Here is a 17,431-nt window from a genome sequence, read left to right on the forward strand (position 1 = left end):
GGTGGGAGATATAGACTGGGTCAATGTCGTTGTCACATGGATATGTGTTAGGTAAATGGATTCGTAATATACACAAACACACACAAATTTACATCTTTGGAGCAGATGTAAAATTATCCGGGAGAATTTGTGCATTAGGAACAGTTCTGAGAGCTAATTTTAAATGGCATTCAGGTGCCTATGTTGCCTTTAAAAAAATATAAAATATTAACAAAACAATATAGCCAAAGTCTACAAACTTTATAAAAAATATATTCTTTTAAATCTATCAATCAGCCATTTTTTTTCAATGTAAATGTTTATTAATTTTTTGGTACCAGCAAAAAGAATACAATCAAGCATCATAGAAAAGAATGGATATAAAAATCAATATGTCTCCATATTTACAACATATCTCTTGGCAGTAACATATCTGCATATCAGCATCTGCCTCTGTAACTTAAACCTCCCCAGTGTTGTGCAAATCACTCTAAACATCTGATCCATGCAACATAATAGTAAGTTACTTTTATCTTATAATGTCCAAGTGTATGCACTGGTTTTTACTGCTGCAGGTATTTTTGACCCCTGAAGAAAGCTTTGGCCAAAACATTGATTTTAGGTCCTTACCAGCTGAGAGTCTGCGGTGTACATAGTGCACATGGACATTTAAAAAGCTTTGCAAGAATGGTACCAAAGTTTTCCTCATAAACTATGGACTGGAATAGATCAGACAATGGTGGGGAGTGCACCTCTACACTTTCTGTTGTGGCTTCCTGCGGAAGCGTACCCTACTACTTTGCTCAATTTGTGGCTAGGGAACACAATAGGATAATCAGCTTGATTTTCAATTTTCTCGATTTACACCTATAACCCCATGTTCCCTCCTGGTTTATCTTCCTCTATTTTTAATTTCTGGGGAAAGCAGGGATTAATGCAATGGGGTTTACTGTTTGATGAGTCTGCATTGCTGTCTTTTGAATCTCTGGCTTGCACTTTTTCTTTTAGTCTGGAAAAGTGGAGTATAATTCAACAAGTGGACAAAGGACGCATAGCATGGCTCATGGAATTTATTTATTTGTTTATATTTAATAGGAATTCTTTCCAACACCTCTGCACGTATGTGTGTGTGCATGCGCGCTCACACATCTGTGTTTGAATCTGCATTGTCTGCATGTGTGTCTGTTTTGTGCTTTCTGTGTGTCTGTGGAGATGAGAGGGCAGGACAGTTTTAATTCCTTAACCACTATGGTGCTAATTTTTAAAGCAGATCGACCTCCAGATGTTTGGTGCGGGATTGAAACAGTAGACACTATGAAGAAAGGAAAGAAGCGCGGTAGTCTAAGTAAGGGAGGGAGGGGGGAAGGATTAGGAATCTAAACAAGGTACCTTGATAAATATAACACAATATGTGAAATTAGTAACAACAATCTTTCATTTTATTATTCTTTATTATTCACTTTAACAAAGGATGTTAATTTCTTTCGGGTACAGCAATAGTAGTTTGTGGGGCTGAGGGGGGAGAGAAAAAAGTTACAAAATACAAATTGGTGACACAAGTTACAGACATGTTTGATCAAAAGGTTATATCAATGGCTTTATCAATGGCTGTATATTAAGGTTTTGTTACAGTTCTTGTATCATCAATAAAAACAGTTGAAACGTAAAGCAGATCAACCTCTTAAAATGCCTTAAAAAACGTCCATCTACTAAAAACATCCCAATCCTAATTTTGGAAAATCAGAATTGGACGTTTCACACTGTAGTTCATCCAAATAGCAAGGAGGTGTGTTATGGGCATGTTTTGGACGGGCCTAGGGAGGGCCCAAAAGTAGGACATCCAACAGGGATTTTCGAATGGGGAAAAAAAGCCCATGTCTAAAAAGAAGGACGTTTTTAACTAGACCTGTTTCAGTTACGTCCAAGTTACAAAATGTTGCTCTAATGGAGCAGTTTACCACTGGAGGGATTGAGGCATAACCCCTCCTTAATCTCCCAATGGCTGCTGATCCCCACCCTCTCTCCTGAAAGTGAAACTAAAAAGGAACGTCAGCTGCAGGTATTATGGCCATTCTGAATAAAGCAGGTCAGTGGAGTAGCCTAGCGGTTAATGAAATGGACTGTGAACCAAGAAATTCAGGTTCAAGTCCCACATATACAAGACAACTGCAAGCCTAAAAGCTACTGAAGTGGTGTACATTCACGTACAGTAGGTATTTTTCAGGTCCCGAAGGTATTACATTTACAAAACAGAACAGTTATAGTGGGGTTTGAACCTCTGTCCCTTGGTTTACAGTCCACTGCACTAATCACTAGGCTACTCCTCTATTCTGCAAGGATGTCTGTGTGGCCATATTTTTGAAAATGATGCCAGACAGTCATGTCCTGGTTTTTTGTCGTTCAAAAGTTGGATGTTTCACTTTGGAAAATGGCTATTCATTTTGGATGTTTTCAATGCAAAAACGTCCATCTCACAGCCTTAATCAAACATTTTTCCTGTTTATTATGGTTTTGAGATTGATGGAGGGGGAGGTTGGATGCTATGAGCAGGATTTTTTTCTTGGACTTAGATATGTTTTTTTGAAAATGCCCCTCTATATTTCAATTAATTAATGTATGTATGCTGCAACTGTTGAAACTATTTCTCCCAAAAAAATGGAGTCTGGAGGGACTTCATTTTTCTCTCTCCCTCCTCCCCCCCCCCACTACCATTACCACCACCATCAATACCACCAACATGCAGAAACTTGACTTCTATGGCACAGGAACTTACCCACAGTTCACCTTCCCCCTTCCTGTGACTACAAAAGCCTTCCAATGCTCCTCCTCCACAGTCTTCCTTATACTAGAACAAGGAGATTTTATGGCTGGAGACAGCATGAAGTCAAAATGTTCGGCCTGGAGCTGGGAGGGAGGGCCTGAACCTGAAGGGAGGGAGGGCCTGGAATTCGGAGGGTTTATCTTAGGAGGGGATCGGGGGGGAGTTTTCAAGGGGTCTGTGAAAGGGAGAGGGTTATATTCAAAACGTATTTGTCAGTGCCCCAGAGCTTGCTTTGTTATTTGCAGTGCTGTATTGTGGTTTTCAGTGCTGCGCTATATGCCTTTATTTTTGCTTATGCTGACAATAAAGATATTTGTGTATAAAAACAATAGCAAGCACTTATGATTGCCTATGTGTGGATTTGTTTTTTTGGACAGCTTTCCCATATGTACATATATATCATCATAAGAGCCAACTTTTCAAAATGATTGGGGGTGCTGAATTTTTTTTTTTTTTTTTTACAAGTGGTGCATTCGCCCCGCCCCTTCCTCCCTCCCTTTCCCCCCTCCCCCGAGTTCCAGGCCCGCCCTCCCTCCGAGTTTCAGGACCCCCTCCCTCCCTCCCAAGGAGGTTTAATAAAACAATAGAAACCACACAAGGTTGCTATTGTTTTCAATCCTGTCTGCAAATGTTTTGCATCCCTCAATATGGCAGCAAGCTCCGCCCACTGACTTCAGCCCACACAGTAGACCAAACAGGCTCATGCTGTCTCCTGTCATTAAACCTCCTTGCACTAGAAGCAGGCAGGGCAGACATACTCATACATTGGGAGTGGCAGGGGGTGGGAGATTAGAGAACTAAAGACAGAGGTTTTAAACTGAGAAAAATGCCCAGACAGATTATCCTTCCTTCTAACTTCTGTATATTAATACCAAATTTTGTTGAATCCTGAAAAAAAAGTCAGGCAGTTGGCAATCCTAACTAGAGAGCTGCGCAGGAAATGAAGATTGCAGGAATCCCGTGGGGATGGAAGAAGTTGCCACAAGATTCCCAGAGAAGTGTAATCAAAATCTCTGGCAATGCCAGAATTAGGCTCGGAATGCCCATAGAGGCAGCCAAAACACTCATTCAAAAAAAACAAGGGAGGTTGGTGGGATAAGGAGAAAACGGAGGGCTGCAAGAAAGTGAGTAATAGCATCACTCCTGTGGGTATGGGTAGGGTGGAGATTAATTATGGAGATGGGTGGGGATAGAATGAACCTTAGTGGGTATGGGTGGGTAGGAAGAGGCAGGGATGGGTGAAACATCTGTCCCTGTGCAACTCTCTAAACCTCTCAAGTCCTAAGCATATCTCACAGGGCCCCCCCCCCCCAAAAAAAAAAAAAAATATATATATATATATATATTTAGACCCAAATATATGCATATTTGCCAATGCCAATCTAGCCCTGTCTGTGGCAACAAATATTTATTGGCAGTATACACGGCACCCATCAAACCAAGAGAGATAAGACCGACTGCACAAATCAGAATTCAAAACCACACCAAGCTACAAAGCTAGCTGGATACAATGAATCAAGTTTTTTTATAACTGCTCATTCATAAAACAGTAATACAATGTCCAACATGTTTTGGCAGAGGTGCCTGCATCAGGGATCTTTTTTTTTTCACCTTACTACAGACGCCATCAGCTATGTTTTATGCATATACGTTATCTTGTGAGATTAAGATTCAGCACATCATGTGCTTTCTTTATATACGCCAACAGCTTTCAGTACAGCGAATGGTATCACTTGGGCAGATCCTCTGACGAAGGCTTATGTGCCGAAACATGGCCTGTGTTGGGACTTTTGATCAAGTGTATCCTGTATACTGCTTGCGAGGACTGTATTGAGAGAATACTTCTATTGTGTATTGTGACTTTGTCAAGGTGTCTTCCACTCCTTTGTATGGAACGATTGTTTGATCGCTTGTGGAAGTTCTTTTCCTTTTTTGTTGTTGTTGCATGTTGGGTGAACAGAAAATGGACTGCCAGTAGGGAATAAAACAATGGCAACCTGGAAGCACACAGCATAATACTGAAAAAAGGGGACGGGAAGGGGAAAGTGGGCAGGGGGAAACCCTGTACTGTAAAAATCACACTTTTTTTTTTTTACAAAAAATGATGAAATCACATTAAAGCCATGATAATTTGGGGAACAGAGATTTTAAAAGAATATCAAAACCAACTTTTTAACCTCCAAATGTGCTCTTCATTTAACCCTTACCCAAACTATATGACCATCCACTCACTCTAACCTAGCTGGATAAAAAAATTTGAGTCAACAGAAGGCACCAATAACCAAGCTCAACAGGTCCCAAAAGATCCTCAAATCAAACCTCTAAAAATCAAAGTTCCAAGGCCTATGTATTACTAGTCTCATGGAGACAGAAAAGGCATTATAACCATAACTACTGTCATAAGTAGATCTAAATGTAATCATCTGTCCAAAAAAGGACTTAAATTCACAGAACTCATCCTCTGAGCTTAAAATTCTTACAAACTCACATAAGATCAACCTCTACCAAACTAATGATATCATAAACTTTTCAATAGAAATACAAAAACACTGTTAATTTCAGAAAATATATGAACCATACCTGAAAACTAATGGTATCCAGTGAGTTCCCATCTGGACAGTTCCCACTCACCAATTCCCAATGGGACAATTCCCACTTAAGGGGGACAGTTCCCACCAAGGACTCCCCCCCCCCCCCCAACTCCCGGTCATTTCTCACCCTCCATAGCCTTTTTTTTTTTTAACTGACTGTGCATCTGCGCCAACCTCCTGACACCTTCTACCAAGGAGGTTATCTAACCTTCTTGCCTTCTTCCCTCTTCTGCTCGATCATTTCGGTTGCATGCCTATGGATCACAACACTGGATTCCTAATTCCTAGGCGTTTCATAGAGTTCCAGAACCAAACACAGTGCCGCCTTCATCCAGACCCTCTTCAGCATAACCCGAAGCCGGTAGCTTTCACCATGTCCGATAGTGCTGATTGGCTCCTCAATCTCAGTGCTGCTTTTATCTAGCTCCTCTTCAGCACAACCCAAAGCCCGGAACGTTCACCATGTCCGATAGTGCTGATTGGCTTCTGAATCCTACTGCCACCTTCATCCAGGCCCTCTTCAACACACAACGTCCAGTGTTTCCCGCCTTCCACCCGGCACCGCTCACCTCAACAGCAGGTCTTGCCTGTGTTGGCCCCCAGCTCACACTCACCGCACAGACGCGCCTCACCTCTGACTCGATATTGCACTAGATACTCAACTATCCATTGCCCGGGCAAAAGGTAGGAGGGTACACCCCCAATAAATAGGAAACAGCCCTGGTAGCAAAATGCCATAAAAACATTTTTTTTATTAATCTGAGGCTCCCTGGCTGACACCCTCACCCAGGCAGGTTTCCCCTCTAGCCACTACCTAAACATCAGCACTGTGCTCCTGTACCGAATCTTTCTAGTCTATGCAGAGGGGGATGCTAGAAACGATTAGGTTGAAACGTAGTTTTGGGGAGTGTGGGGAGGCATTACCTCCTACATGAACTGTATGTCTGGAACTGGAAAGGGATGTGTAAAAGATATTGTTATGGGTGGGATGTGAGGGGGTACTGGCCCCCCAAACAATCTGGAAGAGGAAAGGGAGTGAAATTACTTGTCCTAGCGTGTTTTCTATTTTTTTGGGTTATGGGTGGGAATTGACCTCCCTGGTGTGGTGGGAACTGGTTCAGTGGGAATTGTCCAGATAGGAATTGGTGGTGGGAATTGTCTGGTGGGAACTGTCCAAGTGGGAAATGACCTAGAACCAAACTTTTCAAAGACAGCACAAAAATACTCCTAATTTAAGAAAATATAAAAACTATACCTGAAAAAAATGTTGCCAAGAACTCAAAAAGGCTCCAGAGACAGAGCTGCTCCAAACCACAGCAGGGCTAATTTCAAACATTGTTCTTCCTGCCTCACAGGATGATGCATGAAAGTCCTGGTAAAAAAGCGTGAGCATTAAGATCCACGGAAAAAAAGTTAGCGATTTCCAAAAAATGAGTGATGCTCACAGGAAATTGCATGCAAATGAACTGCACACTATTCCAGAGGCCGATGCATGAAAGTCCCGGTAATGTGTTAAAATCCATAGTAGCAAGGTTGCTAGCACATGCGCACAATAGAGGCGTAGCCAGGTTTTAATCTCAAGGGGAGCAGACTTTTATAAAATAGGCGCTGGTTGGTATCAGCTAGACAACAGTGTCTGTGTTGTTGCTCAGGGGCTGTAGCAGGCACAGATTAATACAGGCTGTCTCTGTTGCATCCTGCCTACAAGGAAACAGTAAGTTACATCAGGAGGCAGGACGCAGAAGAGGTCCCTGGACTGGCCAGAGCAGGCAACCTGTCTTCTTAACTACAAAGTAAAAATATTCAAATCATGACCATCACCTCAGGAATAGCACACACATTCCTTCCACTGCTAGACACCTTGTTTAAATCAAATGGGCTTTTGTTTGTGAGGTGACTCTACAGGATGTGAAGAACACTAGTCTTGAGCATTTTTATTTTGGGTGACAAAGGCCACCAAAGGTGGCCCTTGCCCCACAAGTAGGGCAAGACACTTTGTGAAATAACACAAACCCCTGCAAAAAGACACCCAAAACCTATACTGAAAACTTACCACACCATAACAGCCCTAACCTACGTATGAAAAGACGGTGCTATAAATATTACAGTGGGACCAAGAGAAGTGTTTCCCCAGGTGGTCCTGGAGCACCCTCTTGTCATTCAGGTATTCAGGCTATCCACAATGAATCTGCATGAAAAAGATTTGCATGTAATGGAGGCAGTATATGCAAATCAATGTCATGCATATTTATTGTGGATAGCCTGAAAATCTGACTGGCAAGGGGGTACTCTAGAACCAATTTGGGAAACACTGCCCTAGAACACAAAACTCAACACACCATAACAGCCCTAACCTACCTATGAAAAGACAGTGTCATATATGTTACACTGGGCTCTGGAGCACCAATATACCTACTATTGGGAAACTGGAACAAGCTGCACTGTTACTCAGACACTACATGCTAGCAGAATCCTTCACCTCAGTCACACATGCAGAACATGGACAGACCCTGATCTATATAACATAAGAGAAGCCATACTGGGTTAGACCAATGGTCCATCTAGCCCAGTATCCTGTTTCCAACAGTGGCCAACCCAGGTCACAAGCACCTGGCAGGAAAACCAAATTGTGACAACATTCCATGCTACCAATCTAATACAGAATAGAGAGCAAAAACAACAACAACAAAAAAAAAAACAAAAATTGAAATAGAGACCCCCCCCCCCTCCTCTCTGCCAAGGAAGCCAGACTCTATAAACAGTGCAATACTGGTAAAAAAGAAAGAAACAGAAATGCATTTTCTCCTGTACTTTGCAAAATAAAAATAGAAAAAATGTACCTTTTACAAAGCAGGTACATCTCAGTCCTTACAAAGTATTAAATAACAAAGGTAGAAGAAAATTATTTTTGTCTGGGAATTTGGCTCGTCCCAGTCTTTTTTTCCATGTTCCACGAGTCAGCCATATAAATGCTTTTCCAGGTTTGCCTTTCCATTTCTTCCCTCGCCTCTTGTCTTCTTCCTTTCCTTCTCTACATCTGTTGGCACCGTCCCCTTCTCTACATCGTTTTATATCCCCACTATGAAATAGCTATGCATAGAGCTGCCAAGTGATCGAGCTCCAGAAGGGAGATTTTTCAACCAGTCCTAGTGTGAACTGATATCCCAAATTCTTGTGGGATTTCCAGTCCCTGATTCTACCCATCAAAATCTGTGCTGCAGTACATTCAAAATTAATTAAGAAAATGCACTCGGACCCCTACAGGGTTGCCAATTTCAAGACATCGGAGATGTGCATTTTTAAATACTGTCATATTCCTAAAATTAAATTCAAAATAAAATACCTTTTTCTACTGTTTGAACAACTTATTTTTCATTTGCTTTGGTCCCACTGTCTCTTTTCTGTTTTTCTCCATTTCTTCTGCCCAGGGGTGTATCTGAAATGCAGCGGTAGGGGGGGCCAGGGCTAGAGTGAGGGGGCACATTGTAGGCCCCCCCCTTTCCACCACTGCCAGTGCCGACCCCCCCCCTACCTTTGCTGGTGGGGGACCCCAACCCCCGCCAGCCGAGGTCCGCTTCCTCCTGCCGCTGCCTTTAAAAATATTCTTTTGGCTGGTGAAAAATAACTTTAAAAGACCTCGGCTCGGCTGGCGGGGGTTGGGGTCCCCCGCCAGCCAAAGGAATATTTTTAAAGGCAGCGGCAGGAGGAAGCTGACCTCGGCTGGCGGGGGTTGGGGTCCCCCGCCAGCAAAGGTAGATGACGGCGGTAGGGAGGTCCAGAGCGAAATCTGCGGAGGCCCAGGCCCCACGCAGATACGCCCCTGACTTCTGCCTTTACAGGGTCTCTTGCCCATCTGACATTTCTTCTGTCTCTAAGTGCACCATCCTTCTTTCCTCTGCACCACTATTTGTCCTGTCTAGTATCTCCCTTCTCCCTACCCTACCCCCAAGTTCAGCACCTGCCCTTTCTGCATCCCCATCTCCCCCTTTTTTCAGCACAAGCCTACCTGGCCTCCCCATCTCACCCTTCTCCTCTTATTCCCCCTTCCAGTGGTGCCCTCTCTGTGTCCCTATCTCCTTACCCCCCCCCCCCCCCCCTTCTAGTACTGCCCCTGTGTCCCTATCAGTGAACAGTGAAGAAAAATGAGCTCAACCTATAGAGTTTATAACTGCCGTTTCTACCAGCTATAATAATTTTTGAAGCTGTTTTAGTGATATTCGATTGTTATTTCTTTTCTCCAGCTTTTAAGGCACTGCCTATGCAACTGAAACTGCTTTAGACTTGTTACAGAGGGACCAACAATAAAAAATTACAAGTTGGATGCAGTAGCTCATAAGTTTGCTTGCTTTGTTTCGAGTGAACGGCAAAGACAACTGTGGGGGGGAGTAGAAACAGATTAACCAAACTGGCTTCCTTGCTTACAACGAACTAGATAGGCTGAGTTCCACTCTTGTCTATTAAACCTTCTTGGGCAGCTTTCTCCCTTCTCCAGCCCCAGCCCCCCCCCCCCCCCCCCAAGTCTTACATGTTTCATCCGTGGTGATTTTCACTGCCCTCCTGCGCGAGTCTTGCACCTACTCTGAGTCCTGTCTCTTCCGCCCACTCTCTCCCATCCGCATGGTCGCTCGTTTTTAAAGCCCTGAGGCGTTCTCCCTCCGACACCGACGATTCACATAGCCAGCCTTCTGCCAGTGTCAGAGCCTCTCCTCAGGTGCGTCCTGCCTCCTCTAATACAACTTCCTGTCTTCCGCAGAGGTGGAAGGCGTCTGAGGGAGAGGCCCCGACGCTGGCAGAAGGCTGGCTATGTGAATCGCCAGTGTCGGAGGGAGAACGCCTCAGGGCTTTAAAAACGAGCAACCACGCAGATGGGAGAGAGCGGGCGGAACAGACAGGACTCGTAGGTGCAAGACTCGTACGGGAGTGAGGAGGAGGCAGAGAAAGCTATTGGCACTGCAGGCATTTGGCGCTTAGGCGCCATCTCTTCTAAAAATCTGTTTGGGGGAGTGACCGCTCCCCCTGCGCCCCACCTAGCTACGCCACTGATGCACAACAGTCATTTTCAAAGCAACCACTAAGCACTGCTGCTGTTATACGCATGTCCAAGAAAATCATATCATAGACGTGCATGATCAGCATCAGTCCATAAGGCATGGATATGATGAAGTGTCGCAAATGCTTTGAAGCCCGTGGTTTTTACCGGTCTGCCATCTGCCGTGTTCAGTGCTTTGCATTACTGCAGAGTATTGTGCTTTCACATTTCTCCCCCCCCCCCCCCCCGTTTTGTGTTGGTGAGTATGAAATATGCTTTCATTTTTTCACGCCATTTGTGGCAAGGCATCATTTCTGAGGTATTGGGGGTGTGAGGGTATCCTTTACCTTTTCCCCAGAGTGAGGGACAATGTGTATCATGGAGGTGGCTGTTTTTCTGTGGAAACTTGCCATCTTTCATCTGTTTTTCTTATCAGGTTCATCATTGCTGTTTGCAGGGGTGATGTTTGGTGCACACCTGTGGTTTGCCTCTGGATAGTGTGCGCTAACGTTTTCCCCCTTTAGGAAATAAAAGGTTTGGGGCTCTTCAATTCTATTTTTTTTTTCATGCTAACATCACCTGTGCTTTTTTAAATATATATATTTCTATTTGAAGGAAGGCATGGAGGACAACATGCAGCATGGTGTGCCCCAGCAGGAGGAGGAGGAGGAAATAGAGGCCCAAAGTGGAGGCCCTGATGCCACTTGGAAGTGGAAGTGTGTGCCAAAATTCACCGAGGAAGAGCTCAAAGTTCTAGTGTATCACATCTGTGAAGAGTTTGGCCATTTTTTTAAAAAGTCACGGCTCTCCGTAGGCCAGAAAAATCAGATCTGGAGAAAGATAGCCGAGGATGTGAGTGCCCTAGGTATCCAGAGGCACACTGTGGAGCACTGCAAGCATTGGTGGCAAGATTTACAGGGACTTGTCAAATCTAAAGCATGCAAGCTGTGGAAGCATGTGAAGGGTATGGGTGGGGGGGCCCTTCATGTGGCTTCAATCTTGACTCCTTGGAGGAGGCTGTGTTGCCCACCATCTGTCACAAGCAGGTAATGGACCTGCACGGTGGCATCAACACATCGGAGGAGGCCAGCAATGAACTGGAAGGTGAGTTGTGTGTGTTATGTGTGAAACAGGTAGAACTGGTGAGTTGGTGGGGAGGAGAACAATGGGGCGCTGGTCGTGATCAAACTGGCTTGTGTTTAGCTTTGTAGGGGAGCATTTGGCAGCTTCCACAGGGGTGCCAGGGCAAATCAGTGCCTAACAGCTCAGCCTGACCGAGCTAAGTTCAAGTGCTCAACTGCAACAAATTAAAGCATAAAATAAAATGTGTGTGTCCTGAGGAGTAGTTGGGAGTAGAGGGGGAAAATTGCAGGAGGGATAGGAATTTGAAAGTGCAGAAGCAGTTTTAATCAGTGGCGTACCAAGGGGGGGGGGGGGGGGGGCGGTCCGCCCCGGGTGCACACCGCTGGGGGGGTGCCGCGCGCCTGTCGGCTCCACTCGTTCCCTGCTCCCTCTGCCCCGGAACAGATTACTTCCTGTTCCGGGGCAGAGGGAGCAGGGAACGAGCGAAGCCGACAGACGCGCGGCACCCCCCCCCCCCCCCCCAGCAGGTAAAAATGCACCCGGGGGGGAGGTGTCCTTTCGCCGTGGGGAGGTGTCTGTCCTTTCGCCGGGGTGGGGGGGGTCGCGCTGCACCCGGGGGGGGGGGGGCGCATCGGCGATCCGCCCCGGGTGTCAGCCACCCTAGGAACGCCACTGGTTTTAATGGACTTATTTTGGGGGTGAGGCAGTTTTGGGGATTAGGATAGTAGAAAATAGGGTGATTTGAAAAGAGAAAGTCCCTAACTGTTATATTTCTCTGTAAGTTTCAATGTTACAGAAGCAGGAACTCCTCCCATAGAAAGGCACTTGGCCATTTTTGGGGGGGAGGGGGGTGACTTATTTCTCTGGAAATCCCAGTCTGATCTGGTAGAGTTTAGAACTCAATATGTCCTTTTACCTGTATCCCACATGCCAAGTTTCATCCCATTCCATTAAATTTTCAGAGTTGTTTTGCCTCGAGACATAAAGATAGATATACATTCTTGACTGTTTCTGTATATTTCTTTTCAACATCCGTTGGGTTGGAAAGAATTTAAAAAAAGGAATAGAAAAGAATCAGTGGCGTACCAAGTGGGGGGGGGGGGCGGTCCGCCCCGGGTGCACGCCGCTGGGGGGTCCCGCGGCGCGCGCCTGCTCTCAGTTCGCTGACTTCGCGGGTTCGCTGCAGCTCCCTCTGCCCTGGAACAGGTTACTTCCTGTTCCGGGTCAGAGGGAGCTGCAGCGAACGCGCGAAGTCAGCGAACTCTGAGCAGGCGCGCGCTGCGGCACCCCCCCCCCCCAGCGGCATGCACCCGGGGGGGGGGCCGCGCTGCATCGGGGGGGGGGCACCGCCCCGGGTGTCCACCCCCCTAGGAACGCCACTGAAAAGAATATATATATTTTCTCCTCTGTAGGGTTACCAGTCAGCAACTTTTATTCAGAATAAATTAATCCAATCTGGTCTGTACACCACTGCATAGTTCTGATTTCCCTAAGAAAAGCAGCATTACAGTCCCATGAATGTAAAGGGAAAAAAGAAGACTGGATCAGCTGGCCCTGAAGCAGGGCTGGCATTAGGGGTGGGCAACCAGGACAACTGTCCCGGACCCTCACGTCATGGGGGGCCCCAAACATGCCTGAAGTTGAAAGAGGGACAGCCCACAAGCAAGCTTTGGGGCCCCCTCCCTACCGTCTGCCTTGGGCCCCATCATGAGTAATACCAGCCCTGCCCTGAAGGAACAGATCCAGCTGGTGACTCTGGCTGTATTCCATGTGGTTCTCACCTGTTCGCACTGGACTCCATCTCCCTGAAGGGTCTTGGTCATACTGGTCAGAGGAGTCCACCATATACTGGCTTAGCTCATAGCTGCTGGATGAGAGGCCAGAGTCCCGGTACTGCAAGAGCAGACTCGGTTCACTGGCATTGGAAAGCTAGGAGAAAATCAGGACAAGGGGATGAGTCTGGGAAGGACATGTGTCCACATGAGAAAAACAAACTATGAGGTGCTGAAGGTCAGGGCTGGCATGCACTGAAGAGCTGCTGAGGTTCAGGTGCTGCGGACAGGGACATGGGCAGAGCAACAAAGGGAAGCTTACCAGAACAAGAGTCAAAACATACTATGAAATGGAGATTAGAAGTAAGAAGAGATAGAAGGAAAACCCACCTGACACGAAGCACATCTGAGGGCTATACTTACTGTTCAGCAGCAGGACTGACACTGCTCCTGCCCACTGAAGGGGAGAAGTTATCAGGGTATGGTAAAAAGCAAGCTTTTACCCCACCTTGATTTACCATGGAAGTCATCCACCTGCGGGATCATGGTACCACAGGTTGCTGACAACCGTGGTAAGTGAATAACGCTGCTTGAGAACCAACTTTCATGTAGCATTATTCCAGCGGCCGGGAGCATCTGGTCTCAAAGCTACAGCCCAATGCTTTTGGGATACATCTTAAAAGGGGCCACAATGCTGTCTCTCCCACCACCTGATCACATCCTCATCCCTCATTCACATCCCTGCCCATGATCACATCCTCACCCCCCCCCCCCCCACCCGATCCTATCATTATCACCCTCAATCATATCCTATCATTATCACCCTCAATCATTGATTTCAACCCCTTTAATCGGAATCCTCAACCCCCAGAGAAATCCCCAGTTGCTCCTGCCCTTGCTGGCACCATCTGCCAATATGGTACCTCCAGCATTATAGAATTTACACCTTAATCAGCTGCTTTACATGCATTTGAATGTTTTGCAGCTCATTATTATATACCCCATGGTGACTTGGTTATTGCTGTGTTATGGTAATCTAACTCATATCAATGCCCTTTAACACAGGTTAAGGGGCAAATAACACAACTTAGAGCCCTAATGCAACCTGATAACTTCCCTCTGATTTTCACAGCATCAGGGAGAGGGAACATCTCCTGCAACTGTCCCCTCACTGCTGGCATTCAAACCTTGGGGAGGGGAGCAATAGATATAACTGAAGATAAACAGAGAAGACCTCAAAAGCCTAGAGAAGAGGTTTTCAACTCAGGCAAGATGAACTAAAAAAATCGTTAAAGCCCTTCCCTTACCGATTCCCTTAGCGAATCAGTAAGGAATGGGCATGCTTCAAGGAAAAGGAATGCAAATGAGCTGCTCGTTGTAGCTCACTTGCATTCTCTATTCCATCGGTAAACAGTTGGCCAGTCAGCCGGTCGAGCATGCGCAGAGCAGCCAAGCGTTATGCTGGCTGCTCTGCGCATGCCAAATATGCCTCTGTGCCACCCGAAAGGAAGATGCCGCGCCGCTCACCCCCTCCACGGCCTGCTGCAGGAAGGCTCCAATGCGGCTCGATCGTAGCAGGAGAGTGCAGTTGAGGACGTCCATCCAATAAGACGTCCTTTTTGGACGTCCTCCCTCCAGTAATAAAAATGTCCTTTTTGGACATGCTTCACTCAGCTGTGAGACCTTGAAGTCTCTGACACTTCCAGGTCTCTCAGATGAGTGAAGGACGTCCAAAAAGGCTGTTTTTATTATTGGGGGGGGGGGGGGGGGCGTCCAAAAAGGACGTCTGTTTGGATGGACGTCCTCAACTGCACGATCGAGCCGCTGCGGAGCCTTCCTGCAGCAGGCCGTGGAGGGGTGAGCGGCGCGGTGTCTTCCTTTCGGGCGGCACAGGTTTTTATTAAGTAAAGGACGTCCATAAAGAACGTCTTTGGAGTGGGGGGGGGGGTTCAGGTGAAGGACGTCCCTGACGACATTTTTTTCTTCCGATTTGCCACAATGAGAGGTGTAGACCTCCCGTTAGGTTTTTCACGGTAAGGGGATCGGAAAACCGCAGTGCATCTCATTATAATAGCCTTGCAATAGCCTTTGGATAATCTGCATTCCGTTTTCATTAGCTGCTACTGTAATCGGAAAATGGCTCGGAGAAGCCTTTTGTGCATGCCAGGGTTTACTACTTGCTCGTTAAGTTTAGTGCATCTGGCCCTCAGTCCTCAAGGCATACCCAGCCAGTTGGGATTTTCAGAATATCCTGAAAACCCCGACTGGCTGGGTGTGACCCAGGGACCAGGTTGAAAACCTCTGGCCTACAGCTTTACAGTTCACACACTATGAACGTGGAGCAGTACACCCTTTGAAACAGGAGCACAGATTCAACAATAGAAGAGAGATGCTCCTCCTTCTCATTTCCAGACCCCAGCCTCCTCTCAGAAAAAATAATAGCAATAGTCAGGATGATTTCTGCATATATTTGATGCTCATCTTCTTGGCACATGAAGATGCATCTGTAAGATGGAGCATGTTCTGGCAGGACAGTGCAGCCATCCTGGCATTCACAGACAATGGAGTAATCTGTCAGCCCATTTCTCTAACAAAACCTCCAGGTCTAAAGACAAGCCATCACCAAATTCCAGACTTTCCAAAGTACACGGACTGCATCACAAAGGGCTCAGAGAAGTCACTACTCTGTCATACCCTGTCCTCCATTCAATTACCTTATCTTGCTGGGTCCTAGATTCTTCTAGCAAATTCCTCTGCAATTCCTCTCCATTCCTCTTCTGCCTGGAATCCCAGTTGTAACTCTCCTCATAATGCTCGGCCCTGCAGAGAAAGAAAATCGGTCAAGGTACTGATGAGTAATAGTAAGGTCCAGGCATTCCAACCTAAAACAGCCTGCATATCCTAAGGTCATTCAATGTAATCCTGCAAAACTTCAGCAAAGAGATACTTCTACGAAAGGACGTTAATTGTAGGCATCATGAAAGTCCACCAGCAATTTCTTACAGTCTGCACGTGATTTCACAGCTTTGAATAGCTTCATGTCATCTGCAAATCTGATCACCTCACTTCATCATTCCCATTTTCAGATCACTTATAGATATGTTAAAAAGCACTGGTCCCAGTATAGATGCTTGAGGCACTCCATTATTCATCTTCCTCCATTCAGAGAATTGTTCTTTTAACCCCCTTCTCTTGTTTTCTATCTTTTAACCAGTTCCCAATCCACAACAGAACATTGCTTTCAATCCCATGGCTTTTTAATTTTCTCAGGAATCTCTCAGGAGGGACTTCATCAAAAGCTTTCTCAAAATCTAGATAACTGATACCCTTTCACCACCAATCTCCATACCTGTTCTCTTCAACATGCTTATTATTCCTGTCTCTTACTTCCGTTATCTCTGGGTTTGGTTCGATTCTCAACTCTCTTTTTCAAAGTATATTTCAGAAGTGATCAGGCTTGGTTTTTAACTTTACGTTCACTACGCATTATTCAATCAATACTTGATTATCAATCGTTACATACTGCACTTCACACTTTACTTGTGTCACGAGTTGACTATTGCAATGTGGTCTATGCGGGATTACATTCTACTCAAGTTAAAAAAAAGACTTCAAACCCTCCAAAACTGTGCTGCCTGTTTCTTTTGCAATGCAAAGAGATGAGATCATGCTTCACCTCTGCTATTTAGACTCCAATGGCTCCCTCTAAAATTCTGTTTCATTTTCAAAATTCTTATTCTTGTACATGATGAGAGGCATAATCGAAAGGGACGCCCAAGTTTTGCTGAGGACGTCCTCGCAAAACATCCCAGTGGAGGGGTGGAGAAACCGGTATTATCGAAACAAGATGGGCGACCATCTTTCGTTTTGATAATACGGTCGGGGACACCCAAATCTTGACAGTTAGGTCGTCCTTAGAAATGGTCGTCCCTAGACTTGGTCGTTTCTGATTTTCGGTGATAATGGAAACCAAGGATGCCCATCTCAGAAACGACCAAATGCAAGCCCTTTGGTAAGGAGTAAGGGGAGGTGATCCCCGATTCTGTCCGGTGGTCATCTCGTCAGTTCGGGCACCTTTTTGTGCCTTGGTTGTAAGAAAAACATGACCAGGTAAAGTCGTCCAAGTGCTCATCAGGGACACCCTTTTTTTTTCCAT

The 17,431-nt window shown here is 45.8% G+C and overlaps 1 protein-coding gene across 3 annotated transcripts in view; it reads right to left on the reverse strand.

Moving 5' to 3' along the window:
• SEC16B (SEC16 homolog B, endoplasmic reticulum export factor) overlaps nucleotides 1-17,431 on the reverse strand; it is a 137,900-nt gene that overhangs the window by 98,084 nt on the left and 22,385 nt on the right. For all 3 annotated transcript variants that reach the window (XM_030205978.1, XM_030205979.1, XM_030205977.1), the window contains exons 5-6: nucleotides 15,990-16,095; nucleotides 13,285-13,432 (exon numbers count right to left, since the gene is read on the reverse strand). In XM_030205978.1, the coding sequence (XP_030061838.1) occupies nucleotides 13,285-13,432; nucleotides 15,990-16,095 (254 nt within the window). The remainder of the gene's footprint in view (nucleotides 1-13,284; nucleotides 13,433-15,989; nucleotides 16,096-17,431) is intronic.

This window comes from Microcaecilia unicolor, chromosome 6, assembly GCF_901765095.1.
Source record: "Microcaecilia unicolor chromosome 6, aMicUni1.1, whole genome shotgun sequence".
NCBI lineage: Eukaryota > Metazoa > Chordata > Amphibia > Gymnophiona > Siphonopidae > Microcaecilia > Microcaecilia unicolor.